Below are 27,525 nucleotides of genomic sequence, written 5' to 3'. Positions count from 1 at the left end.
GTGTGTAATGGGAAATTTTGGTATAGCATGTTATGTGCTTTAAGACTAAGGCACAAACATGTTATTCAGGTGAACATTCTTATGCTGACAATTTATGTGGCTTTATCAGGGGAAGCAATATCCACACAGAGCAGGCCCGAGGTCAGGACCTGAAGGATCTCTTTGACACAGTGCCTGTGGAGATTTACCACTCTCACTATCAGGGGGTGAAGCCAGGCATGGCGCCATATATTTTGTCTGTTCAAAGCTTTGTTGAACTATAAGATAGCGTGTCTCTAAACTTCTTCAGCTCACTCACTCACTGACTGTACTCCTGTTCGGTTGTGTTGTGTGACTCCATTCATGAATGCCTTTTATTAAAACTCAAGAAAGACAGCTGACGTGTCCACTCATCCTTTTTTAATATTTTGGTGAAGGAACAACATTTTTTGCCACCACAATTTGGCGACCACGAAGGGACCCCATCTGTGAGCGGATTTTTCGTTTCTGGACCGAAGGTGATTAAAGTGCACACCTCGGACTCCCCCGTCAAGGAAGGTTGAGAAGAGGGCCTGACGTCCAGAGGACTGAGAGTCCCCTCACCGGTCGGGGTCCAACGAACTCGGTGGCTACAGAAAACACCTCGCTGTCTTTTTCTGGTGAGTTTTGAGAAAAGAAAGGGCCAAAGTCCCGTCTCTACCTACTGAGTTCGCAGTAGTGGCGGCAGAACGTGCCGGACAACTCGGCTTCCTATTCGGGGGAGGCCAAGTGTCAGGGAGCGGTAGACTTCCCTCAAGTCGAGGACTTGGGGCTTCAGGTTCTGGGAACCTGCAGTAAGCCAGACCCGGGAGTCTGAGGCACTTAGGGGCTACAACACTAAGACAGGCGGAGTAAGGAGAAGAAACAATTTTGACTGTCTGGAGAACTACAATTTAATTTTGAGAAAATAATTAAAGTCGGAATCCGGTTAAAGTTAAAGAGTAAATTTAAAATTAAAATTTAGCAGTGCTACTCTTCTTCTCTTTTCTTTAAAACAGAAAAATAATCTAAATTGCGGTTATTTTGAAATTAAATCTAAATTTATTATGCTTAAAGATTTTAAAGATTCAAATTTGAACGGTGAGTAAGTAAGATAATCTAAATCTGAGTGGCCTACTGTTTTTTCTTTTGTGAAAATTAAACTTGCAAACGTCTGAGAGAATACAATCATGGGAACGAAACAAAGCAAACCCTCTGGATGTCTATCTATCCGAGGGACCAGATTACGAAGCCCCAAATATAAAGTAACATGACAGATAACTATGGAGAGGAAGCCATAGCCCAATTAGATCTGTGGGTCAGAGAATTTAAATTTCCAAAAATGGGCAGCCTGAGCGTTGAAGAGTTAAAGGCTTTAAATGCGAGACTGCTGCGTCGGAATAATAAAAGCAAGAAGGGAATTAGGATAAATTGGAAAGCTTTTGACATGTGGATGTGTGAAGCAGAGTGTAGGCAGGGCTCCAACAGGACCGTGCCCCGGTGTCTGAAGCTGGATCCAGACCTGGACTCGACTGCACCGTGCCATCCACCTCCACCCCCACCTTCATCGTCACTTCAGGATGTTTCTCCTCATCATCATCATCATCAGCAGCAGCAGCTCCCACCCTGCCTGGCGCTCCCCAAGCCCGGGGAAAAAGAACAATGTGAGCAGCCCGTGTCCATGCCATGGACAGTGGCTGGTAAACATGCTGTCTGTGCACAGTCGCCACTGGTATACTGTGTAAGCCTGGACGAAGTCAAGGCTTATGCCATTGAAGCTGTCTTGGCTGCAGAACTGATAAAGAACATGGACAGTGGTGACGGAGGGGGCAGCTGTGGCCGCGACCGCCAACTCCACCCGCGACGCAGGTCTCAGAACCGAGGCCGGGACCATGCCGGCTGCGGACGCGGAGCAGCAGGTCGCGGCAACGAAAGGGGGGGCCGATGCTTTCGGTGTGGCAAGATAGGACACTGGGCACGGTACTGCCCCAATGAGAGGAGAGAGAGGGTGAATTGGGACAGACTATATGGTGGAAGTGCAGGCCGGGACGGGTCTGGTGGAGACACTGGGCCGGCAGCTGGGAGCGCATTGGAAACACGTGAGAACACCTACACTAACACACACACTGATACACAGACACATGCTGCACGCCGTAACACTGATACTGACACTGAGCTCATGCTAGAAACAGTTCAGAGCCTCGAAGCAGAACTACAACACACACAACTAGAACCTAGGTACACAATGATGATAGACATGTTGAAATAGGCTATCTGGATCGGGTCGAATCCGGGGCCACTGATTCTAGTTAAGCAGCTGTGAATTTGATAATAAATAGCTTAAACTCAGCACCACGTATCAGTAGACAGTTGGTGTGGGAGGGAAGTTTTTAGCTCCACTAAAATGCATTTGATCCTAATTTGGGAAACATTTCAAACATTCATTGCTCATGACAGAAGTCCAGTTTTAAATTGATGAAAAATGATTTATTTGTTTGTTAGGTTTATCTTTGATTTGTACACTAGACGGGGTTGAGTGAGATAAGGGTAGAAAACTATCAATGCTTTTCCACCACCCCGACACACAAATCATGTTACGGGGGAAAGTAACTCTCCCCCTGCTCTGTTGTGCTGCAGCTCCGAGCACACACACACACACATTGACGTCACATGCCTGCGCTGCAGTACACACATACACTCCTATTATGACAGTAGGAGTATCACTGATTAAATAATGCTAGGCGGGGATTGTTTGAATGCAAATAGGTTATTTTGAGGTAATGTTAAATGTATTGCCTCAACAATCTGAACCACACATCTCATTGGTAAATCCTGCATGTACAAACTTGGAAAATTGGGTAGAGAAGCTAAATGCTTCCTCAAACTAGGAGGCTACAGCTGATCCTCAGGTGCACTTTAAAGAAGTCCTGAGGGCAAATTGCAAATTGTTGAATAATGATGTTGAAGTTGAGGATGAGATCATATTTTTCTTTGACTATCCTAATTTTCACATAGACAAGAAACTGTTTAAATCTGTTGAAGAGATCTCGGAATTAAAAGATATTCTCAGTCATCTCTGGGCTAAAAGTAAGCATGACGTTTCTGATTAAAAACAATTATAAGCCTGTTGTTATAACATTAGCCTAAATCACACTGTTTTTGTCCCTGTTGTAACTACTATCCTCTCAGACATGATGCAAGTGAAGGCATTAGGCCTGTGTATGATGCTTTGTTGAAAGCTGGTGTGATTGTGCCATGTGCTGGTTCTCCAGTGAGAACCCCCATTTTTTCTGGTGCATAAGATTCGACCTGAGGGCGAGCCTGTGGAGTGCAGATTTGTGCAAGACCTGCAGGCTGTAAAAGTTGCTGTGCAGGCCAGGGCGCCGATGGTACAGAATCCGTACACGATTTTGTTTAGAATTCCAACAAATAGTAAATGGTTTTTTTTGTTGTTGATCTTTTTAAACGCTTTCATGTAAGTTTGACAGTCAATTTTGGTTTTGCTTTTTGGTTTGGTGGGAAGGTGTATGCGTTTTGCTCGGTTGTGTCAGGGTTGGTGTAAATCTTCAACGATTTATTGCTTTACTCTGGGGGACAGCCTGGAGCCTCTGGTGTTGCCAGAGAAACGTGCTTTGTTGCAGAATGGTGATGGTATCTTGATTGCAAGTGAGACCAGAGAGAGATGCGTTAAAGCTGCTCTGGCTCTTTTGACCCATCTGGGTAAACAGGGGCACTAGGCCAGCCTGTCCAACATGTAGTTTGTTGCCACAGAGGTCACATCTTGGGTCACATGATCTTAAACAGAGGGAGGATCCCCCTCATAAAAAAATAAATAAATAAATTTCAATTCTGTAAATTCATTAAAGTGATATAATTTTTGGCCATGAGAAGCTAGCAGACAATGGGTCGCTCGTTGTGCAGTAATTTAGGCACCATTCGCAGCAATTGCTTATGGACAAGGCCTAAAGCTCAGACCCTGTCACTTAGGTTTGACACTGACGACTGTGGAGGCTGACAAAGTGTTGTAGTGACTTTAAAGTAGTTTTAACAAAGCACCTCCAGTACTTGGACTGACTGACTGCTCATGACCTTTGACCAGGACTGTTGACGAGAAGGAGGGATTCTGACTTCTGTCATGTACTGTTTTAACCCTGTTACTCTCCTTCCAACAGCTGAGGACGGAAAGCCACATGACCATGTGGCCATCATAATGTATGTTTTTCTCCCACAGGCCAGAGTTAAAGGATACTCTACTCAGTATTTTTTTTTTTTTGAAGAGTGTTAATTTTCAGGATGTTGGACATATTTGGGTGAATGGAGACGACTTCAACAGGAAAACCTAAATGATCAGCATTAATTGATATTTCTTTTTGGTTGAACTGCTGGTACCGACATAACAAATTGCTGTGCGAAAGTTCACGTAAACAACATTGACATTTTCTCTCTAGGTGATACCAGGACAGATGCAGCTGCAGTCGCAGCTTCAAGGCTACTTTTGTCTCACGAAGTATGTGTCCGTTGTTTTTCTCTAACACCCCCGTTCCATCCCCACAGTTGTGGCTACCGCTGAGATAGCCAACTTGTTGATATGAGCCTCTCTGGCAAGAGAGGGCCGTGTGGAAAACCAGAGAACAGCAGTCTCTGCTGTTTCCCTTGTTTATGTTTTCTCCACAGTGTGTGAAGTTGACACATGGGTTGAACCATGTGTCAAAAAGGGGGAAGGATGAATGATTGAAGTATGTATGAAATCACTGGCCAGTGTGTGGATGAATGATGTGGTATTGTGCATTCTCGTTGTCTGTTTGTTTTTTTTCCTGTTGTTTGTTTTTTCGTATAAATTTTACCAACAGGTGGAGGTTGCCCTACAGGGCCAGCAGAGACAGAGCTGTGTGACTGCAGGTCAGGCGACTACATCGTGGTGAACGACCATGACATCCCTGTAAGCAGCTCGGGTGCGGCCTAAGGGTGGCGACCAGTTTCCTGCTGGTTATCTCCATCACCGCGTGGCTGTCGGTGCTGTTACTGAAGGAGATCTACAACCGCAGGACGAGCAACAACGTCATGACAGATTCACCTCACCCAGGCCACAAATCTACACCACACGCTTTGCATTCTGGTGAAGACATCTGCTGTTACCGTGAGTAACACAGCATCGAGCTGGAGGACAACGTCGGATGCAGGGCAGTGATGAGAGCTGCAAGGGTGCTGACCAACGCAAGCTGCCGTGCTTGCGCTGCCCTGTCACATGACAAAGGTAACTCTGTGCCGTTGAACACCTCTTCCTAAAATTCTGGGGGCAATGATTGCTTTTACCCAGAATGACATGGCCCTGCACTTGTAGTTCACAACCCGACAGAGGAACGGCTGAGGATTCAACGCAACTGTTGTGAGTTACGAGGGGCTGAAGGTTTGTTCCTGGAATGTTTCCACAGTTGTTTTGAAAACAACTCCACTTTTCCCAAAGGACCACAAATCCTACTACTCAGAGAAGCGCAGTTGGTTCACTCGGGATCGTGTTACACCCAGAGAGCAGTCTCTGGGTACATCAGCACGTGGACAACCTGTGGTGGCGACAGGTAATGTGGGACGACAACTTGGACATCTTCAGATGTGACCTGATATGGTCGCAGGTTTCAATTCTCATAAACATTGACTTTAGGATCACTCTCACTCTCACAAGAACTACAGAGTTGCAGGATGAGCTCCTTTAAGTTTCCATATTCAGTGTTGATAATTTTTCACATTGAGTGATGTAACCAATAAAGTTGTTTTTTTATTATGTTTTCAGTTTAGGATAATCACAAAACACCATGTTTGGTTTTCATGCATTGCTATATGTGTGGGTTTGATGTTTTTGCTTATCTTTAACAGTAGTATTTTATCATTGCTTGTGATTTTGTTTCTACTGCTGGACATGACGGTGATTACTGAAAGTCTGAATTTCACAAACACAGTTTTAATATCTCTGATTGTTTCATGTTTTTGGTTATTCGTACCATTGGTGACATCAGTGGTGGACTGGAATGTAGAGTGGGTTTCCCCCCCTTCTGGGGAGGACGATGAGTTGCTTTAACTTTGTATTTTGCCTTAATCATTCCTCACTGATGTGCAACTTATGTTTTATGCGTGTTGTTCTGAACTGTATTGGAGCGGTCATGTCCTGTTGATGTATGAGAGGGAATCAAGCGTTAGCCTTGTCACGACGGGTTAACTCATGGAGAACTGTGTGCCAGGACGTGTGAAAAGAACTGTTACATTTAGTTTTCTTTTATTATTAGTCTAATTACGCTTGTGTAATCAAGGTTAGTGATTTCTACTTATAGTTGAACAACGATCATGGTTTTTGGAGATGTTTGATTTATCAGCTTACACCGTGTTATGATTTTAATCTTTTTCCTTACGTTTTTTAGTCTCACAGTTTGACTTGATTTGTTTTGTGTTATTCTGGGTCTTCTGCATATTATTTGAAATAGATTACTGTAGTATTGATTATGGGATTTTTCCTCATCATATTCGAGGTTTTTCCCCTTTTATCTTAAGTTAAGAGCAGCTAGACGGATGAGTCTTTTACCCTCCTCTTGTAAAGTGAGGGGAGGGGTTTTGGCTCTTCTGTGCCTGTGACCTGGGGTCCTCTGCCTGGGGTCTGTAAACTCCCGAGTTGGAGACTGGGGGTGCTGGCGTTTGGCTGGTGCGGGGCAGGGCACCAAAGGTCATGGGGTAGTTCAGTACAAAATTTTCCTGTTTCTTGTTTGGTTTAGCATAAAAATGCTAAAAAGGGTGGAATGTAATGGGAAATTTTGGTATAGCATGTTATGTGCTTTAAGACTAAGGCACAAACATGTTATTCAGGTGAACATTCTTATGCTGACAATTTATGTGGCTTTATCAGGGGAAGCAATATCCACACAGAGCAGGCCCGAGGTCAGGACCTGAAGGATCTCTTTGACACAGTGCCTGTGGAGATTTACCACTCTCACTATCAGGGGGTGAAGCCAGGCATGGCGCCATATATTTTGTCTGTTCAAAGCTTTGTTGAACTATAAGATAGCGTGTCTCTAAACTTCTTCAGCTCACTCACTCACTGACTGTACTCCTGTTCGGTTGTGTTGTGTGACTCCATTCATGAATGCCTTTTATTAAAACTCAAGAAAGACAGCTGACGTGTCCACTCATCCTTTTTTAATATTTTGGTGAAGGAACAACATTTTTTGCCACCACAGGTGGCTTTCGCAATTTGTTCCACCATGGTCGGTGTGACGGGATTCATGGGGGTGTGGGGGGTAAACCTGGACTCCATCTCCATGATCAACCTCGTCATGTGTGTCGGTTTCGCTGTGGATTTCTCAGCGCATATCTCTTACTCTTTTGTCTCCAGTTCTGAGCGTGATGTCAATGAGAAGACCATTGATGCTTTGGCCCATTTAGGGTATCCTGTCCTGCAGGGAGCCCTGTCCACTGTTTTAGGAGTGGTGGTGCTGTCCGTGTCGGGAAGCTACATCTTCAGGACGTTCTTCAAGGTTGTGTTCCTTGTGGTTACATTTGGTCTGCTCCATGGCCTAGTCTTCATCCCAGTGTTTCTGACACTGTTTGGGACCTGTGAAGAATTTACTCTGAAATTCTGAAAGTCTTCACACTTCATGTGACCTATTGACAGGGCCATTGCTAGGAATTCTGGGCCCCTTGAAAGAATACTAAAGGGGCCCCTACCCCCTGACTTATCCCCTTTTTTTCTTAGACTACGTATGTATTGTCATTTTATTTACTTTGTTTTGATGCCAATGCAGCATTACTATGAGTATTAGTCAGGGTCTTATGCAGAATAATTCAGTCATACAAAGATTAGACTACTGGGGGTTTTTGTGGGCCCAACTGGGCACTGGGCCCCTGGAATTATCATCACCTTTCTTCCCTATACAACGGCCCTGCCTATTGACCCCAACAAACCAAGTAGTTCTGGACCACACAGTCTACAAATGACATCATTCCCCCAACCAGCCGTCAGCCCCTATATTAACCTATCAAGGAACAGAGAATTATTCCACATCTATTCCGGTTTGACACATCAAAGCAATCCTTGTGTCATTTATCTAGTGTTTTTGTAACCTGACCTAATGAGTGAAATACACACACAAGTTACCAAAAAAATAAATCTTTGGGTTTCCTTTTATTTCTTTATTTCAGCTGCACTAACATTCATTAAGCGCTGCTGTTGTCACATTGCTGAGATATTTTTTTTGTCAATCAACAGCAGAGAGCAATTCAGCATTAAAAGCATTACTATACAACTATATACAATGTTCCCATCACATCCCAAACATACAGTATATACAGCTAAACATGAGTAAAAGGCTGAGAGACAGAATAGTGTCAAAGTGAATTACACTATTATATAACATATGCTGGTGGCAACATTGACAAGACTTTTACCGTCTGCTCTGTAATGCTAAAATAAGGATTATGACTGCTTCAACTGATTTTAAATGAAGACATTCAACAGACAGATAACTACAAGTTACTACTTACAAATGTGTTGAATAATACTTAGTCACATTCAGAATCAAGGATGCCTCTTTACAATTAGACTCTCTGAACTGTTAGAGCTTAAACTTTCTGTCCGACTCTCGTCTTTCCCGGATACCAGTGGACAATAAACTGAAGGAACTGACCGAATCTACTCCTTTGAAGATAGAAAACCTGACTTGATTTGCAGAGAGGCTTTTCAAAAGCCAAACTCAGAGTATTTTAATAAATAAGACCAACGATGCAAATGTCACAGATCCTGATATCTATCACACCATGAATCCGACTGTCTTTCTAACATGTGTTTTGAAGATGAGCAGCAGGTTTGTAGGTCTGTACACACAGCATAAATGAAATAAATTACATGAAGAGTGCAAAAGTGCATTTTAAAATTTGTTCACTCATCCAAAGTGCTGACATGAAGTTTAAATTTTTACACTTATTTATGTCAAAAGGAAAGAAATATACACTTAGAGTACATTCCCCAGAAGGCCACCTTAACACACAAGCAACAGTGACAGAAGCAGATAAGTAGATCATATGAATGATCTTTTTAAACCCTCCACACACAAAAGGATGCAATGGAGAGTATGTGCTGATTTAAAGAGGAACTATAATTTTACCTGTATTAAACAGTTTTTGAATAAGGTGATGGTTAAATGACATGTTATGGGGAGAATTGAGGCTCTCTGCCTTCCGCCTAGCGTCTCTTGGACGAAAAACCAACCTTGCAAGATCAGGGGGATGAGCAAAAGTGTGTAGTTCAACACAAGCTGAAGTATATAGTACAGCAGCCTCACCTTACGGATATACTCGACACGTAACCGGTATGAACACAAGCAGAGAGGTTGAGTTAAATTCCGGTTGCCACGACTACGCAGCAACTCTCTGGGTTAAAGGGATAGTTCAACATTTTGGCAAATTGTCCCATTGCCATAGCAGTAGGTTTGTTACCTTTAATTGTCAGTGCAAGCTATTTTTAGAACGGCGGAAGAGAGCTGTGAGCTGTTCAGAGCTACGCTACGGAGGTTCATGGAATTTCTTATTTCCCTACAACAACTCCAAAACGCTCTCGTAGACAAGTTGTGACCTGCTCATCCACCACGCTACGAGATACAGTAATAACGGAATGTTACGACACAGAGTTGTTTTGATGTGCTGATGTGCGTTCCCGTTGGTGGCAGTTTTTCAGCAAGCAGTCTCTGAATTTACCTCTAAAACAACTCTATCTCGTAACCTTCCATTATTATCTCATAGCGTGGTGAATCTGCAGGTCACAACTTGTCCACCAGAGCGTTTTGGAGTTGATGGATTGTGTATTTGATGAGCTTGATTAGAGAAACCAAGAAATCCCATGAGCCTCCGTAACGTAGCTCTGAGCAGCTCACGGCTCTGCTCCGCCGTTCTAAAAATAGCTTGCGCCGACAAATAAAAGTAACAAACCTACTGCTATGACTATAGGGATTATGACAATGGGACAATTTGCCAAAATGTTTAACTAACCATTTAATGGTATTTATAGCTCAGCATTTCTCACTGACAGAGCAGGAATTTGTATGGAGCTGAACAGGCTGAACTGAACATGACTAAGTTGAAAAAAAAAAGAATCTCATCCACATGTTTTTTTTTTTTCACTTAAGTTGTGTATTAACATTCATGTATCATCTCCCAACACCAGCTGATAAAGTGCACTGAGCAACATCCTTCATATCAAACACACAATGAACCAGGGAACCATACATCAGCTCACCTTTGAACACAGGGGGGTTGGGTCATTTAAGTTTCAAATAACAAAGCTACCTGTCTGGGAGTATCGATTAGATTCCATGAAGGTGGCATGAAGATGTGACATCGTCCCACGTGAGCACATGTCAGTTTACTCCTCTGATTCACTGCTCAACACCTGAGTCCGTTCCTCCTTCCTTAATGCCTGAGCTCTTCAAATCTGACCCACTCCCCCGTTGCTTCCCTGAGATCGTTGTCGGTTTTCATCTCGTCTCCAGGGTCTTTCCTTCCAAGACCAGCTGAATCTCTTTGGCATCCAGTGTCTCATACATGAGCAGAGCGTCCGCCAGGTTCTTGTGCTCCTTGGTGTGAGACTTCAGCAGGGCTTTAGCACGCTCGTAGGACTCCTGGTGACAGAGAGAGAAATGCTGCTATGGATATGTACTGCTATAGAGCTATACATAGAGCTGGGTGTTTTTCTTTTGTTTTTTTTACATGAGTCATTTCAACAGGTGACACAGACCTTCAGTAACAGCCTGACTTCATGCTCCACAGCAGCTTGTGTCTCTGGGCTCTGTGCTGTCAAGTCGGTGTAGGTCATAACACCCAGCTGGGACACAAAGAGTAATGTCATATATACATACACAGATATTAATTTAAAACAAAAACTGCATACATTACATTCAGATTTTCTTTCCTATGACCCTGTCAGGTCTGCCTACCTTCTCACACATTCCAAATCTGGTCACCATCATCTTAGCGATCTTGGTAGCGCTGTCAAAATCACTTGATGCTCCTATAGAGGAATAAAATGACGATGATGTAACCTCTTATGCTGCTTTTTGATGTTCTTGGTGACATAAATAAAAGTATTTTCCTATATCCTTCCCTCTGAGGTGAAACGTTTTATGACTGACATGCCTTTTTGAAACTATTTCCTACCAGTTGTGATGTACTCAGGGCCAAATATCATCTCCTCTGCCACACGGCCGCCCATACTGACGTCCATCTGGGCCAATAACTGAGAGCGGGTTTCACTCCAGCGATCATTCTCAGGAAGCATGGACACCTGGGAAGGGGGAGGAAGACGGAGGAGTGTCTGCATCACAACTGATGTCCAAGGTGGGTAAGCACATTTAAAGGTGTCCAGACCGTTAGTTGTTCTTACGTGTCCCAGACTAGGGCCCCTGGGCATGATGGTAGCCTTGTTGATGGGCATGGCGTCTTTGGTGTAGTAAGCTACGATTGCATGTCCTGACTCGTGGTACGCTGTGATGAGCTTGTTCTTCTTGTCTATTTCTGCGCTCCTCCTTTCAGGACCTAGGAAAAGAGGGAATAATTATTGATTTGGTTTCATCCAGAGGAAGAATAGAAGAGTTCAGAGTGACAGATAAAAAAAAAAAAAGGCAACAAAAGAGAATGGTGGAAAAATGTAATTCAGTGTGAGTGGTATGTCTGAATCAACCAGCAGAGCTTTTCTCACCCATGAGGATTTTGTCTTTAGCAAACTCCAGCTCCTTCATAGAGACCATGTCTTTTCCATCTACAGCTGCCTTCAGGGCTGCCTGGTTGACCAGATTTTCCAGGTCAGCGCCGGAGAAGCCCACTGTGCCCCGGGCAATGATATTGGCCTCAATAGCTGCACAGCAAAGAAAAGCAAAACGCAGACAAGTCAGATAAGATTTCACTTGCAATTCAAATACTCTTTCTTACAATTATTATATATCATTCCAGACCTGGATCCACTTTGATCTTCTTCAGGTACCAGTTGAGGATCTCTGTGCGTCCTTTCACGTCAGGTTTGGGGACAGTCACCTGCATGTCAAAACGTCCAGGGCGGATCAGGGCACTGAAAGGGTCGATAAGTTTGTTAGTAAAATGCTGTTACTGGACCTGCATATAACTCTTGAGTCACAGCCTCAAAGCTGTAGTCTATAGTTTGTCATTGAAAAGGAGGGACAGCTGTGAGTGTGGAGGTCATAAACCTTGGCATTTCTAAATGTGCACCGTAAGCTCTGACATTTTACAGGAGACACAGAGGTTGAACATACTTATCCAAAGCCTCTGGGAAGTTTGTTGCTCCGATGATGATCACACCTTCGTTTGGTTTGAACCTACAAAACAATTTCAAAAGGTGCCAGTCAGTGTCTGGGATGCAGCAACTTTCCTTTTTTGGTTGGTTTGTTTTTTGCAACATTTTCTCATGACAGAAAATTCTCCTTGCATTAAGTTTTACCCAGTATTTCATTTATTATTGTGTTGACCAACACTGAACTGTGCATGAATAAATACTGTTCTTTGTTTGCAATTGGACATATAAATAAAATGCAGGAATTAGGGATTAGATTAACATGGTTTCTGGATCAATGTGATGAAATAGCTTGACATTAACTAAGGACGTTTCTTTATGAATATCACATTTGTATGTATCATAAATAAATACCTCAAATTTACTTGAAGGTACCTGCTCAAGCTAACATGTAAACATGTAACTGATCACTATAATATATACTATAGAGATTACCCATCCATCTCAGCAAGCAGCTGGTTGATAGTCTGTCTGGAGTAAGGATGCATGGGAGACTCGATCCTTTTCCCGCCCACACTGTCCAGCTCGTCGATGAAGATCACACATGGAGCATTGGCTTTCCCCTCCCCTAGAGAAACAGCAGGACAAAAACATTTAAGTACAATTATAATTAGTGTTCTTGTAGTTACGTACTATAGCTTAGCTAACAGGAAGATGATGTTTGATTTTTTTTTTTAAATTAAAAGAAACATACTGAAAAGGTTCCTGATGCGACTGGCTCCAACACCAACAAACATCTCATCGAACTCCGAACCAGAGGCATAGTAGAACGGCACATCGGCCTCTCCAGCCACCGCTCTGGCCAGCAAGGTCTTACCGGTCCCCGGTGGACCAACCAGGAGAACACCTACAGAACGGACAGGTAAGATGAGGAGATGAGGAAAACATAGAGTGATTTAAAATCAAAGCCGTTAAGTGGTACTGTATCGTCTCCATATCAGCTGAAAAAGCTTCATCTAGGCTTAAATACATTTCTAACCTTTTGGCAGCTTTCCTCCCAGTGCTGTGAACTTCTGTGGGTTCTTCAGGAACTCCACCACATCCTGCAGCTCGTTCTTAGCTTCTTCTACTCCTTTGACATGCTCAAATGTCACGTTTTTCATCTGGACAGGATCCACTGCAGAGTCCAGCCCTGATGTGGTTCGGAACCGCACTGTCCAGAATGGTTAGATTAAAGTTCGAAATCACACTGCATGGCATGGTTAATGAACACACACACAGCCTGTTATTAGGGGTTATGTAATAGCTACATCTAATATCAGTGCTTTGGTAGTGCAAGTTAGAATTTAGTGTTGTCAGCAAAAATGCAAAAAAAATCCTTTCTTCTTTTCTTCTAAGGCTTCATGAAAATATTCAATAAGCATAAATTAGTAAAGCGGGCAAATGCTGAGGTATAGATAAGATATAGGAGATGATTTTCATGTGAGACACGAAATAAAAAGCATCTCTAGAATTAAAAAGGAGCCTTTACCCGATAGGAAAGGGGTCTTGGAGATACCATAGAGCCCAACAAGAAGCAGCACCAGCAAGATGAGACGGGTCCTCCTCAGAGAGTCTAAACAGTCAGAAACATCACAGGAAAATAATATATTAGTAATATATAATAATGTTAACTTGTGTGGGCTGTTGTTCCATTGACACTTGCCTTGTGTGCGTTGTGTCAGTGCTTGAGCCTTCAGGAAACCCTCAGCGAAGCCTCTTTTGAAGGCGTCCTGTTGCCCATCGGGTATGTTCTTGTTCTTCAACATGCTGTCGAGACTTTCCACTTCACCTTTGTCACGTGAGAGGAAACCCTGTAGCATGAGGCAAGACTGGTCAGTAGTTGTGATGAAGCCAGAATGCTACTTCACTTTTATCAAACCTTTACTATGAGGGTAATTATACTGCACTTTGTAATCTTGAAAACACCTGCTTTATATTTTCAAACACACAGGAGAGCTTTATAATCTTCTGTAGAACATTACAGTCAATTGTTAATCTAAGTGACTTTGCTAATCCATCTGATAACACAATTCAACTAAATCTAAAAAAAGTACTGTTTATCTCAGTCATGACATTGTGTAGGCCTTTTGCTGACACGGGCTAGGCAGAAAACCAATTTCCAACAAAAGTGCTGAGGGATTTGGCTGAGCAGCAGGTTAAGCTTGTGATTATCTCTAAGTACCTACTTTCATAAAAGATGGTGTGAACCCTTCAGATTCCAGGGGGCGGTCGAAGGCCGACTGCATCCGTCTGGTTTTGCTCCTTAAAGTTTTAAAGCCTCTGCTCTGGATCAACACTTGAAACAAACAACAAGCAGAGGATGTTTATTGTGTTTATTTTCAAAAATATATATTTCCACAGTTTGAATAACTTTGGGAGGTTAGCCTTGACATACATATACTGCTGCAGGTAAATATACCATGTTGGTATTAAATTGAAGATGATGCTGACAGTTAACTGTGAGATTTGTCCTTATCTCAGCATCTAATCTATATTTACCAGGCCACTGCTGCAGCTCTGTGCAGACAGACTGAAGAGGTGAAGGATGCTGCCTGGAAAAAACCTGGGCTGACAAGGGTACAGGACCACAGGAAAACCCTGGGAAATTAGGAAAAACTGCAGTTTATTACACATATAGAACAAATTAATATATAGTTAACTGATAATTTCAGGAAAAAGGGGTGCCAAATATGCTTGGCTTTATTTAAAGGGATGGTTCAACATTTTTGCCCAAATAACAACAACCGCTCAAAAACAACACTGTCTCCCAACGTCCCATTATTATCTCATAGCGTGGTGAATGTGCAGGTCACAACTTGTCCACCAGAGCGTTGTGGAGTTGTTGGATTGTGTATTTGATGAGTTTAATGAAGGAAACCAAGAAATCCCATTAGCCTCTGTAGCGTAGCTCTGAGCAGCTCACGGCTCTGCTCCACCATTCTAAAAATAGCTTGCACCGACAATTAAAGGTAACAAACCTACTCCTAAAACTATAGGGATTATGGCAATGGGGCAGTTTGCCAAAATGTTGAACTATCCCTTTAACCTAAAAGCTACATTATTCATTAAAGCAGAACTTTGCAAGTCGGCCGGAAATAGCTCGCTCCTTCGTTGGTTTCTCTTTTTTTTCCTCTCCGGAGCTCCCCCACAGTTCTGGTAGGCACATGTCACTGTCGTAAAAAAAAAAAAAAAACTCGCCGCCACCACCTCCGCCCCCTACACGTGCTTGTGTTTACTGCTGTTTGCTAAGCCCTGCTAACACCGAGCTAATGCTAACACGGAGCTAACGGAGCTAATGCTAACACGGAGCTAACGCTAGCACAGAGCTAACGCTAATAGGGCCACACACAGGCACAAAGACACAGACATACACACACAGGAATAAAGGTTCCAAAACGCGAAGGTGTGTGTGTGTGTGTCATGATGTATTACATTATCTTATAAAAGACCCATGGTGTGTGTGTCTGTGTTAGCATTAGCTCCCCGTTAGCCACAAGCTGAACTTCCTCAGTACAAACATTTCATGTTTCCATGGTTTCCTCCGACTTTCCGAACTCAAACCAATCACGATTCGTGACATGCATGACGTCATATGCGTTCTTATCTCGTACTGCCGTAAGGCAGTTTCTCGCGATACTTCTATCCATTGACGAGATTTGTAACACCGAGACGGACGATTGATCTTGCAAGTGCGGTTTTCAGCCAGTGGGGGGGGTGAGCGCATTGGCCTAGACCCCATTCACTTCATAACAGGTCGCTCTACCATCACAGTGACTCTGAGCCACAATAATTACAGCCCAAATCCTGCATAGTTCCGCTTTAAGTGCTGGTCTGCTGAATTCCTTTATGAGTGATGAAACTGGGGAATTTTGGAAATACTCCAAATTGGAAACTCTCCATGGGTATTATGGGAATTAACTGGAAATTGGGGGAAATTTAAACAAACTGTATCATATCCAAACATAAATGTAAATTTATTTAAAGCAGAAGTAAGCGATCCGGTTGTTTTGGCTAACTTCTTGTCAGCCGATGGAGTTAGCAGCCCCCGCCTTCGTCATGGATCTATTGGTCCTCGTCCCTACGTCACCACATTCACGCGCATCCCTTGGCTGCACACACAGAGAGGACCGCCCCTTTATGCCGTTCTCTCTCCTCATTGGATAAAGGTTGTAGGATACAAGGAAAGTTTTCTCCTCGGCTTACAGCAGGGCAGAGTGACGGACAGACCCGTGTTTCGGACCAAACACTCATATAAGTGATTGCTGTCTGAAGATAGAACTATTTAAGACTTATATTAACACAAATATTCCGCTTACTTCTGCTTTAAGCAGACATTCATGCAAAATAATACAATTAAAAAACATGACATTTCGACAGATTTATTTGTGAGTAGAGTATGAACAATCAATTATTTTACTGAACAACAAAAACATGAATGTTGAGTAAAATATTACTAATTACTTATTAAGGGCCAACCTTCAATTTTGTAAATTTCGAATTTATTCCTGTTCCCCATATATTCCCATGGAAAGTTTACAACTTAGAAAATTCCAGGAATTTTGCAACCCTAGGTACCAGTGAGATAAAAAACAAAAAAACTTAAACCAAACTTGACCAAAGTGAGCGCCATGCTGAGGCACATTTACATACAATATAAACAGAATAGGGTAAAGTAAAGGACTCTTTCTTCTAGCTGTTATATTATTCCTCACCATGCTTGTTGCGGAAGAAGGAGTGTGTAGAAAGATGGGATGTCCTCCAGGCCGTCTGACCGCCCAGTGGAGGCTGCGTGTCCTGTGTGCTCAGGCGTGGTAACATACAGTTCACGAGCTCATCCAGCTGCTGTGTTCCCAGGATTGATAATCCAAGCTCCCGTAGGTTCCACACAGACTACACACAAATACATTTACATAAGTATACGTATTGTTCCCTGGCTGTAATTGTCAGTAACCACTCCATTACATGTGTGTAACTGCAATCTAATACAACCGTTTGTTAGATCTTAAAATATTAAACTAACACTAAGGTGTGAGGTTGGGACTTTATTTAAACAGCACTTTCTTACAAGCAATGCAAGACAATGTTCTTTGTGTTGTATTAGTATTTGACATACTGGACTGCATTATGGTCAGAGAGGTGTATCTAACATTCAGTACGTTTACATGACACTTGAAAAAACCGAATTATTGCCTTAATCCGACTATAACTGGACAACTGAAGTGCATGTAAACACCTTAGTCCAACTGAAATCGGAGTTGAGAACTCCGATTAAGACACCCAGATAATGCGATTAGAATTCGATTTTCTCCGTCATGTATACACCTTAGTCAGAGTATAACTGGACAATGCATGTGCGCATGCTCCACAACCGTAGAGACGGCACCAAGTGGAGCAGAGAAGCCGCCCGAACCCGGCAAAGTAAAGAAAAAAACCCAACATCAGCGCCGATTCAATGCATTTCACACAACGTGACCAGCAAGAGGGTTTTATTTTTTTTTTAAAAGAGAGAGAGAGAGAGAGAGAGGAAAAAGGAAGCCCGTATCCTATTCTCAGCGCGCATCCAGCCCAGACTTGCGCGTCTCTTCGGGAACTGCAGTTGAGAATTTATTATTAAGCTTATAAGTTGTTTATATTCAGTTTTTTACGAGGTGACAGAGAAGTCAACAGGACAGGGGGGCGTATTAACCCACTGAAACAACAGGTGACACCGCATGAGGGGGCGGACCCCGTCAGTTATTCGTTTTTTTCAGTTGCATGTATATTGAGACAAGGACAGAAGTCTGACTTGACACCAAAATCGAATTTTGAGCATAGCTCGATTAAGCTCTGCATGTAAACGTACTGAGTGTTGTCTTCATGTATGTAAATCAACAGTGATAAGATAAGAAGATAAGACTTTATTGTCTCCTAAGGTGGAGAAATTTGTCCTGGGCATTCTAGAGATACAGATACACACAATCGATAAATAGTTGCTGCAATGCACAATAAAAAACATGTGGCCAACACACATACATACATAAAAATACACAAAATGGGATGCCCCCTGCTGCACACACACCCACACCTCTATGCATGGTATCCCTCACTCACACAGCTTGCATGCATAATATTGCCCATTCAAGTAAAAAAGCACTATATAACACTTAAACTGTAAAACATCTCACTAGACCGTAGTTCAGTACAGCATATTCGAGTATGACCTCAGCAACAAACACATAACACTTAGGCCTAAGTAGAATTTACTGTTGGGTCCTTGTATTTAATTGTAACAGACTGTGCAGGTGAACTCATTAAAAGTCCACTACATGGTTTTAACAACAGGCTTCTGTTTCAGGCACGGCTCCAGTCTGACCCTAAATGGGGCATTTGAAATTTGTGACAGCGCAAGTAAATTTTACATCTACTTGCGCATGTGCAACCAGTAAATTTATCTTCCTTCTTTTTTTTTACACTGGTGAAATGTGTAAGGGGCAACTCAAAAAATCTGTAATCTGTTTTTACAGGTGGCAGGTCAATGTGTGTGAGGATCATGAATGAAAAGAAAATGTGAAAATTTGCCTTTCAAGTCGATTTCTGCCCCTAGATTTCTGCTTGTGCGGGGTCTTATGTCTTATGTTTTATGTTCTTATGTCTATGTATTGTGGTGTATGAAATGTGGGAATGTATGTAAATGAATGTAATTTGCACTTCTCAAGGCCGTCTGTACGCAATGGTGAAAACAATTTTCCTTGTAAAGGACAAATAAATTCATCTATCTATCTATCTAAAATCTTAAATTAGGGGCCACTGTGCTGTGCTCTTAGTGAAAACAGTTAGTCTGGAGCCCTGTGTTTGCAGATTAGACACATACTGACACATACCTCTGTACAGTGCAGCTCTGAGTCTGAGCCATGCTCCTTGTGCTTTCTAGACTTGCTGCTGGCACTGCTGCCAATTCCCACTGAGCTCTTCAGAGAGTGGAGGACGTTGATGAGGTGGCTGAGAGGCACAGTCACCTGCGGTCAAACAGAGAGTGAATTAGTATTATTATATTATTTTTTTAAATATCGATACATGAAACAGACTCAGTCAAAGTCGCTTGATGTCAAGGTGGCCCAAAGGCAGCTGGCAGGGTGCACCCTTTTGGCTGCTATGGTTACTGTAGGTCTTTGTGGTCTTATAATAGATAAGTGGGCAGTCAAAAACAGGTAATCACCGTGTCGCCACAGAGCAGCTGGTAAAAGTGTTAAAAACAGACAAGGTATGAGCAGTCAGACATGTCTCTCATTGACGCAGTTTCCCTCTGACAGCTAAGGACACACTGAGAATCTAAACCATAACAGCTCGTCTAGACTCAACAGCTAACACGCAGGGCTGGACCTGACCTAAAACACGAGTAGGATGTAATTATACATTGGTTTGTAACTGTTTAACCGAAACGAAAGGAGGAGACCAGCCTCGCCGACCACAGAACAAGCTAAGGTTAACTTAGCCTGCTAGCGGGCTCAGCTGAGCGGGGCAGGACCAAAACAACAACAACACTGCTAACGTTAGCTCGGCCTTAGCCTTAGCTCTCCTGTCCTACCTGGGGTTGGACCGTCGTCGACAAGGAAAACATGTTGAATCCTCTCGAGGAGCGACGCGAGTCACAGCACTGACCGCTGGCAGGTAAAGGTCCGTGTTTGTTTCACTCTGACTTTCTGTCGTAGGCGCAGCGAACTTGTAACGTGACGGTCTGCGCCTTGACAGCTGGACATAAACCGGATATGACCTTCTTCTGCTTCTACTTCTTTTTTCTTTTTGGTAGTTGACAACCCACTACAGGAAGCATTACCGCCACCTACTGAGCTGTATGGATCAAGAGATTGGCAATTACAGAGTAGACCATATTTTACAAACAGTAAAATAATAATACCGGTAATAATAATAATAAACAATAGTGTTCATGATTTTTGGAAGGAAGTCAAATGTATAAATAATTGCAAAATGACTTTACCTTCGAACATTGAAGGGATCAGTGATTCTGACAAAATATCCCAGATGTGGAGACAACATTACTTTGAATTGTTTAATTGTGTGAGAAGTAATCAATTTGAAGTGGGCACTGCTGATACAGATGTGAACATAGCTATAAATTTAGAAGAGGTAGGCTACAATCTGCAATTTTAGGATTAGATGATAATAAATCATGTGGAGCTGATAAGATAACTGCTGAACATCTAAAATATGCAAGCAAAAAAAATTGTATTTTACTTGCTATCTGCCTGACAGGTCTACTCAGTCATGGAATCCTGCCTGACTCTATGCTGTCTGTTTTATTAGTGCCTGTAGTTAAAAACAAAGCAGGCAAAATAAACAGTTTGGAGAACTACAGGCCAATTGCATTGGCTAGCATATTATCAAAAATTGTGGAGAAAATCCTCCTCAATAGGCTGTAAGAGTACATAATCACAAGTGACAACCAGTTTGGTTTTAAACAGAAACATGGCACTGACATGTGCATTTTTGCCTTGAAAGAAATTTTATACAAATATAATAGACAGAACTCAACAATATTTATGTGTTTTATAGATGCCTCTAAGGCCTTTGACCGCATCAATCATGAGAAATTGTTTAATACATTGCGTGTTAGAGGGGTCCCAACATGGATTTTAAGAATTCTTGTGTGGTATGCTCAACAGACTTTTCAGATAAAATGGGGAAATTCTGTGTCAGAACCTTTCCGAGTCAGTAATGGGGTGAGACAGGGTGGTATACTGTCCCCGTTCCTTTTCAATGTATATATGGATGACTTGTCACAGTATGTTCACAATACGGCCTCGACTTTGACATCAAATAGAATGCAACTAAGAGCAACATTATGATTGTCAGAGGTAAAGGTGATAGGAAATTAGTTTTCCCTGAATTCTTTTTATCTGGTTCTGTTCTTAAAGAATGTAATGAAGTGAAATATCTTGGTCATCATATTGTAAACGATATGTCTGATGATAGAGACATAAACAGACAGTGTCGGAGGCTTTACTTGCAGGCCAACATGCTTGCACGGAAGTTCAGTATGTGCACTAGTAATGTCAAGGTAGCGTTATTTAGAGCATACTGTACTCCCCTGTATACTGCACACTTGTGGAGCGTTTACAGTAAAAAAAAAACATGCAGAGACTAAATGTGGCCTACAACGATGGCATGAGGATACTTTTAAAGCTACCCCGATGGTGCAGTGCCAGTGAGATGTTTGTTAATGTTGGAGTGCCAAACTGCTCTGCTGTAATACGCAATCTTATGTATAAATTTATGTGCAGGCTATTAGCCTCTAGAAATGATATCATTCTGTTTCTGTGTGATGGTGAGAAGAGCTCATTAAGGTTCTAAGACTGTGGAGCCACTGGCGCTCCAGTCTGTATGTGAGGGCTGATGTCTGTCCCTCTGGGACCGTATCTGGTTGATATTGATGGCTATGTCTGTGATCGATGTTTGTTTTACATTAACTGTTGCCATGTTTTTTATTGTCTGTCTTTTATGTATTTCTAGTCCCTATGGACCTCTGATTGTGTCCTTAATAAAGTCTTATTATTATTATTATTATTAATAATAATAATAATAATAATAATAATAATAACTAGAAAATTTCCTCTGGGGAAATTTTGAAAGGGCGACGGGGCTACTGCCGGTTTTGCCATCTCTGTCAACATGGGAATCAAACCCACGATCTTAAGGTCAAGACAGAGCTGATCAGACACATGATCATCTTTCTATAAGCACTGATATGGAGGAGCTGTAACCACATTAGGTTACGTGTGTGTGTGTGTGTGTGTGTGTGTGTGTGTGTGTGTGTAATCACATGAAGTTACCAGTGTGGGAGAGGAGTGCGCTTCCGCGCGCATTTGTATGTTACCTGTGTGTTTTGATGTGTGTGTGTGTGTGTGTGTGTGTGTGTGTGTGTGTGTGTGTGTGTGTCTGTCTGTGTGTGTGTCTGTAACTGTAATCACATGGAGCTGGTTCTAGAGTCTGTGTGTGTGTGTGACTTGACACATGTTATGAGCTGCATCCTGTGTCAGTCTGATTTAGCTGTGTCTGTGTTTATAAACATTTAAACGAGCGCCAGGTGGATTGTTTATGAAGTTAACGAGCTCTGGCCAGACAGAAACGTGGAGAAAAAGAGACCAGTGCAGAGGCAGAAAATCACTCTTTTTCTCCACGTTTCTGTCTGTCTCAGCCTGGGGGGCCCCTATCGCCGTGGTAACCTCTGTGATTCTCAGGCCAGAGCTCGTTAACTTCATAAACAATCCACCTGGCGCTCGTTTAAATGTTTATAAACACAGACACAGCTAAATCAGACTGACACAGGATGCAGCTACTAACTAACTATGTGTCAAGTCAGTCACACACACACAGACTCTAGAGCCAGCTTCATGTGATTACAGTTACAGACACACACACACATCAAAACACACAGGTAACATACAAATGCGCGCAGAAGCGCGCACTCCTCTCCCACACTCTAACACACACAGGTAACTTCATGTGATTACACACACACACACACACACACACACAGTTAACCTAATGTGGTTACAGCTCCTCCATATCAGTGCTTATAGAAAGATGATCATGTGTCTGTCTGATCAGCTCTGTCATGACCTTAAGATCGTGGGTTTGATTCCCATGTTGACAGAGATGGCAGAACCGGCAGTAGCCCCGTGGCCCATTCAAAATTTCCCCAGAGGAAATTTTCTAGTTTGTCCTGCAACTCTTCTAGTTGCAGGACTAGTAGCGAATCGAAAGTCGGCCGGAAGTGGAAAAATAACTAGAAAAATCATTTCCAAGAATGGAAATGGTGTGAATGCAAGCAATGCTGAATGAGCTGAAGAAATTGTTGAAACAATGCTGAATGAGCTGAAGAAATTGTTGAAAGAAAGAAAGAAAGAAAGAAGCAAAAAGACAGAGAAAGGGAGTAGAAGAAAGAAAGGAGAAATAGAGACAGAGAGGGCGATGATAGAAAGTGATAGATAGAGATAGAGGGGGGTAGAAAGAAAGAAGTAAAAAGCCAGAGAGAGATAGAAAGAATGAAAGAAAAATACAAAGAGGGAGAGGTAGAAATAAAGAAAGAGAGAAGTTAAAAGACAGAGAAAATGGGGTAGAAGAAAGAAAGAAAGAAAGAAAGAAAGAAAGAAAGAAAGAAAGAAAGAAAGAAAGAAAGAAAGAAAGAAAGAAAGAAAGAAAATAGAGACAGAGGCTTTGAAAAAAGAAAGAAATAGAGAGGGGTATGGATGGATGGATGGATGGATGATAGATAGATAGATAGATAGATAGATAGATAGATAGATAGATAGATAGATAGATAGATAGATAGATAGATAGATAGATAGATAGATAGATAGATAGATAGATACTGTAGATAGATAGATAGATAGATAGATAGATAGATAGATAGATAGATAGATAGATAGATAGATAGATAGATAGATAGATAGATAGATAGATAGATAGATAGATAGATAGATAGATAGATAGATAGATAGATAGATAGATAGATAGATAGATGTTAAAATCTGCAGATTTTAGATGTTAAAAGCTGCATCCTATGTCCTAGGCTCCACCTGTAATTGTACTACTATTTATAGAGGTGGAAAGGTTAAACGTCTGAACTTAAATTCATGAGAAAAATATAAATTGTTGGAGATGTTTACATCAAAAGTATAAAATCATTGAGAGGCTGATGAATGTGAGCCGAAAACGTATGTGTGAGTGTGTGTGTGTGTGAGTCTGACGGTCTCTCTGTCTGCGTGTACATGTGCAGAAAGTAAAATAGTTGATAAGCGCCACAAAACTCCCTTTTCCTTAATGATCTGATTGATTACACCTGCGTGGCAGCCTGCCCTCAGAAGTTACCATGCCGACTTTAACTGCTTACATTTTACTGTGTGGCACAATGTTGTGTTTGTGTGTTTGTCTGTTTGTGTATGCGCGCATGTGTGACTGTGTGTGAGCGTCTGTGTGTGTCTGTCTGTGTGAGTGTGCATACCTGTGTTTGTGCGTGACTGACTGAATTCATTTCCTATGGGACATCCTCTGTCAGTCTGATTTATCATGTGTCTGTGTGGGGCTGTGTTTAAAAACATCTTAACGAGCGGCCAGGCTGCACCTGCACCTGTTCTATTTATAGACGTTGATAACGAGCTGGCCGCTACAGCTGGCCACCTGCACACAGAGCAGAGCAGAGTGCTATAATTGAAACCAACAGGTTTCAATTATCAAAAATAGAGATTTATTTTTACAAAAAGTGCCACCAAAAATGCACAGTGAAATAAACAAAAAAGATATTTACAAAAAGTATTAAGGAAATAACAGTTAACTCAGCTTAACTGAAAATAACTCAACTCAACTTTAAAGTGAAGACACTGTGCACTCTCCTGCACACCTGATGTCCTCTCACTCTGACACCACACACTCAACTGACTTCTTCTTCTTCTTCTCGTATTCCGGCAGGCTGTACGCTTTCAAGCGTAATGCTGCCCTCCACCGGTTATAAATAAAACTACTTGCTAAATCCTCCCATAGAGCCCAGTAGAGTGCAGGAACCTCAGCACTGCCCTCCCAAAGGAGTCTGATTTTTCTCCTGATGTTAAAATACCTTGCAAGGAAAATACAGTAAGACCCTGATCACACAATTCCATAAACAACTGCTGTCTCTGACTGGCATAGAGGTTACAAGAAATAAACACATGAGCCACCGTCTCTACCTCTCCACATTCACACAATCCATTCTCATGTTTACCTACTATTTTTAGACAACTAGCCAGACAACAATGCCCCAGCCTCAACCTAGTTAAAACTACTTCATCTTTCCTCCCCAATGTACTTTTCCATTTTTTCCTCTTGACTGAGGGTTGCAAACAATAATAATGCCTTCCCCTCTGCTCATGATTCCACTCAACCTGCCACTGCTGCTCAAGCTTTTCATTACAAATACTAACACATTCGCTCTTACCCATGATGACACTCAGGTCTATATTTTCTTTAGACAGCGACTCTTTAGCCAAACTGTCAGCGACTTCATTTCCCTCGACCCCAAAGTGACCAGGCACCCACATAAAACACACATGGCTACCTAGTCTCTCAATTCTCAGGAGACAACACAAAATCTCCATTACCAGATCAGGTCGGGCACAAGAGGAACCTACTTCTAGAGCCAACAAAGCGGCTGCAGAATCTGAGCAAATAACACTGTTCTGAGGCTTATTTTGTTCTATCCACTCCAAAGCTTTTAAAATTGCCACCAGTTCAGCTGAAAAAACAGATAAATTATTTGATAAACGAATGCTGAACTTAATATTCTCATCTGCAACAAAAACCCCAGCCCCAGTTTTCCCAGAGATAGGATCCTTTGATCCATCAGTAAAAATTTTCATGAATCCTTCATATTGACTCAAGATCATTCTCACATCTCTAATTTGACTATTTCTCCCTTCTTCAAGGAGAGACAGCAATACCTCAGGTTCAGGAAGAAACCACGGTGGCACAGGTGACCACACATGCCCAGCCATTCTCTGCCCCTCTACCCCAAAATCCCCCGCCAACTGCTTAATGCAATGCAAAAAATTAACCTTCTTCCCATTACCCGAGAACTCCCAGGAACTTTCGAGCAGACACCTTGAGGCAAAACTAAAACTTGAGCCACTCAACTTAGCCCAGTAATGGAGCCCTAGCTTTTTCCTCCTGATTTCCAGTGGCATTTCACTCCTTTCTATAAGTAAAGCAGGAATAGGAGTCGTCCTAAAGGCACCATTACAGATTCTCAAGGCTTCCACACCTTAGGTAGAACACCTGCCTCCCATACATAATTACACAAAGCCAGAACTTCCTCCAAAGCTACATCATCTAAATGTTTAAGCAATTCATAACTGATACCATCTTGTCCAGGAGTGGTCTTAGCTCCTGCTTGAACTGCTTGCCTAAGCTCCTTCACAGAGAAGAATACATTACAAAATTCATTTTCCGAAGATACAACATTCAACTTCCACCCTTCAGTTCTCAAAATTTCTTCCCTCCTCAACAAACCATAATCCCCTAAAGACTTGGAGTTATGTACCTCTTGAAAAACTTTGACACACATGTTCGCTTTTTCCTTATTATTGACTGCTTCACTGCTTCCATCAGACAGGGCTGGCATTAGTGACCTCACCATTTTCCCCGACATTTTATGAATCCTTGACCAGACCTGCCCAACAGGAGTGTCCGGCCCCAGGGTCCCACAGAAATCCCTCCAACACTTTCTTTTAGCATCTTTTATTATTTTCCTTGCCTTTGCCCTACTTCGTTTGAAATGTATACTGTTTCTCTGTGTAGGGTTACTGCGCAGAAGCTTAAAAGCTTGCTTTCTCTCTTTCACTGCCCTATCACACTCACTATTCCACCACGAAACAATTACTCGATCCCTTGGGACCCCCTTGCACGGAATTGTCCTTAAAGCCACATCAAAAATCATTTTACTTAAGGAATCATTAAACTCATCAATAGAACCTTCACTATTAATTTCTCCTAAACTTTTCCCAATTTCTACCCCAAACTTACCCCATTCAGCCCGAGAAAAATCAAACCTTTTACCTGAATCCCCCTGAACCACTATTAATGACCTTCCAAACTTACTTAAGACAGGAAAATGGTCACTTCCCATTGAGTGTTTCCTTAGTACATCCCACTCACCTACTCGTGCCAGGGCTGGAGAAGCAAGAGTTAAATCAAGATGGGACATTTTAAGAGTATGAATGTCAAATCGAGTAGGTCTGTAATCATTCATAACTACTAACCCGCAGTTATCTAACAATTCTTCAACCACAACTCCATTCCCATCCCTTACCTGACTTCCCCACAAAGGATTATGGGCATTAAAATCACCTACCCAAATGACAGGGGAAGAAACCTTATTTAATAACTCTTCAAGTTCAGTCAAGACTAAAGGTTTACAAGGATTATAGAAATTTACTAAACTTAATTTGCCCTGATGACTCCACACTTCAACTATTAGACATTCAAGAGATACCTCATACTCGCAAACTTTATATTGGATCCCTGATTTGACAAAAGTTGCACATCCACCCCCTGATTGATCAGCCCTATCTTTGCGCAGGCAAATGTATCCTGGAACTACAAAATCAAGATGTGGTTTTAACCACGTCTCCTGAACACACAAAAAATCAGGCTTAACTTCAAAATCTCTGATTAGCCTCTTAAAC

General features: G+C 42.1%; 2 protein-coding genes across 2 annotated transcripts in view; one reads left to right on the top strand and one right to left on the bottom strand.

Annotated features, from left to right (window-relative positions):
• ptchd3b (patched domain containing 3b) overlaps positions 1–7,619 on the top strand; it is a 10,784-nt gene extending 3,165 nt beyond the window's left edge. Inside the window, exon 5 of the mRNA XM_085805968.1 lies at positions 7,217–7,619. Coding sequence (XP_085662094.1) covers positions 7,217–7,619 — 403 coding nt within the window. The remainder of the gene's footprint in view (positions 1–7,216) is intronic.
• Positions 7,620–10,016: 2,397 nt separating this feature from the next.
• yme1l1b (YME1-like 1b) lies at positions 10,017–20,065 on the bottom strand. The gene is made up of 18 exons (XM_085805126.1): positions 19,878–20,065; positions 19,174–19,308; positions 17,026–17,203; positions 14,813–14,911; positions 14,500–14,609; positions 13,977–14,124; positions 13,803–13,886; positions 13,311–13,484; positions 13,026–13,178; positions 12,767–12,899; positions 12,294–12,356; positions 11,979–12,091; positions 11,726–11,881; positions 11,411–11,562; positions 11,185–11,311; positions 10,965–11,038; positions 10,766–10,852; positions 10,017–10,649 (listed from the first exon to the last, which is right to left on the bottom strand). Exons 1-18 carry the CDS (start codon positions 19,908–19,910, stop codon positions 10,506–10,508), a joined length of 2,163 nt encoding a protein of 720 aa, XP_085661252.1. The 5' UTR covers positions 19,911–20,065; the 3' UTR covers positions 10,017–10,505.
• Between the last annotated feature and the right edge of the window lie 7,460 nt (positions 20,066–27,525).

Source organism: Trachurus japonicus, chromosome 17, assembly GCF_045865225.1.
Source record: "Trachurus japonicus isolate A0001 chromosome 17, Traja_1.0".
NCBI classification, from domain to species: Eukaryota; Metazoa; Chordata; class Actinopteri; order Carangiformes; family Carangidae; genus Trachurus; species Trachurus japonicus.
The sequence above is the reverse complement of the archived record's forward strand: the minus strand, read 5'-3'. Positions and strand labels throughout refer to the sequence as shown.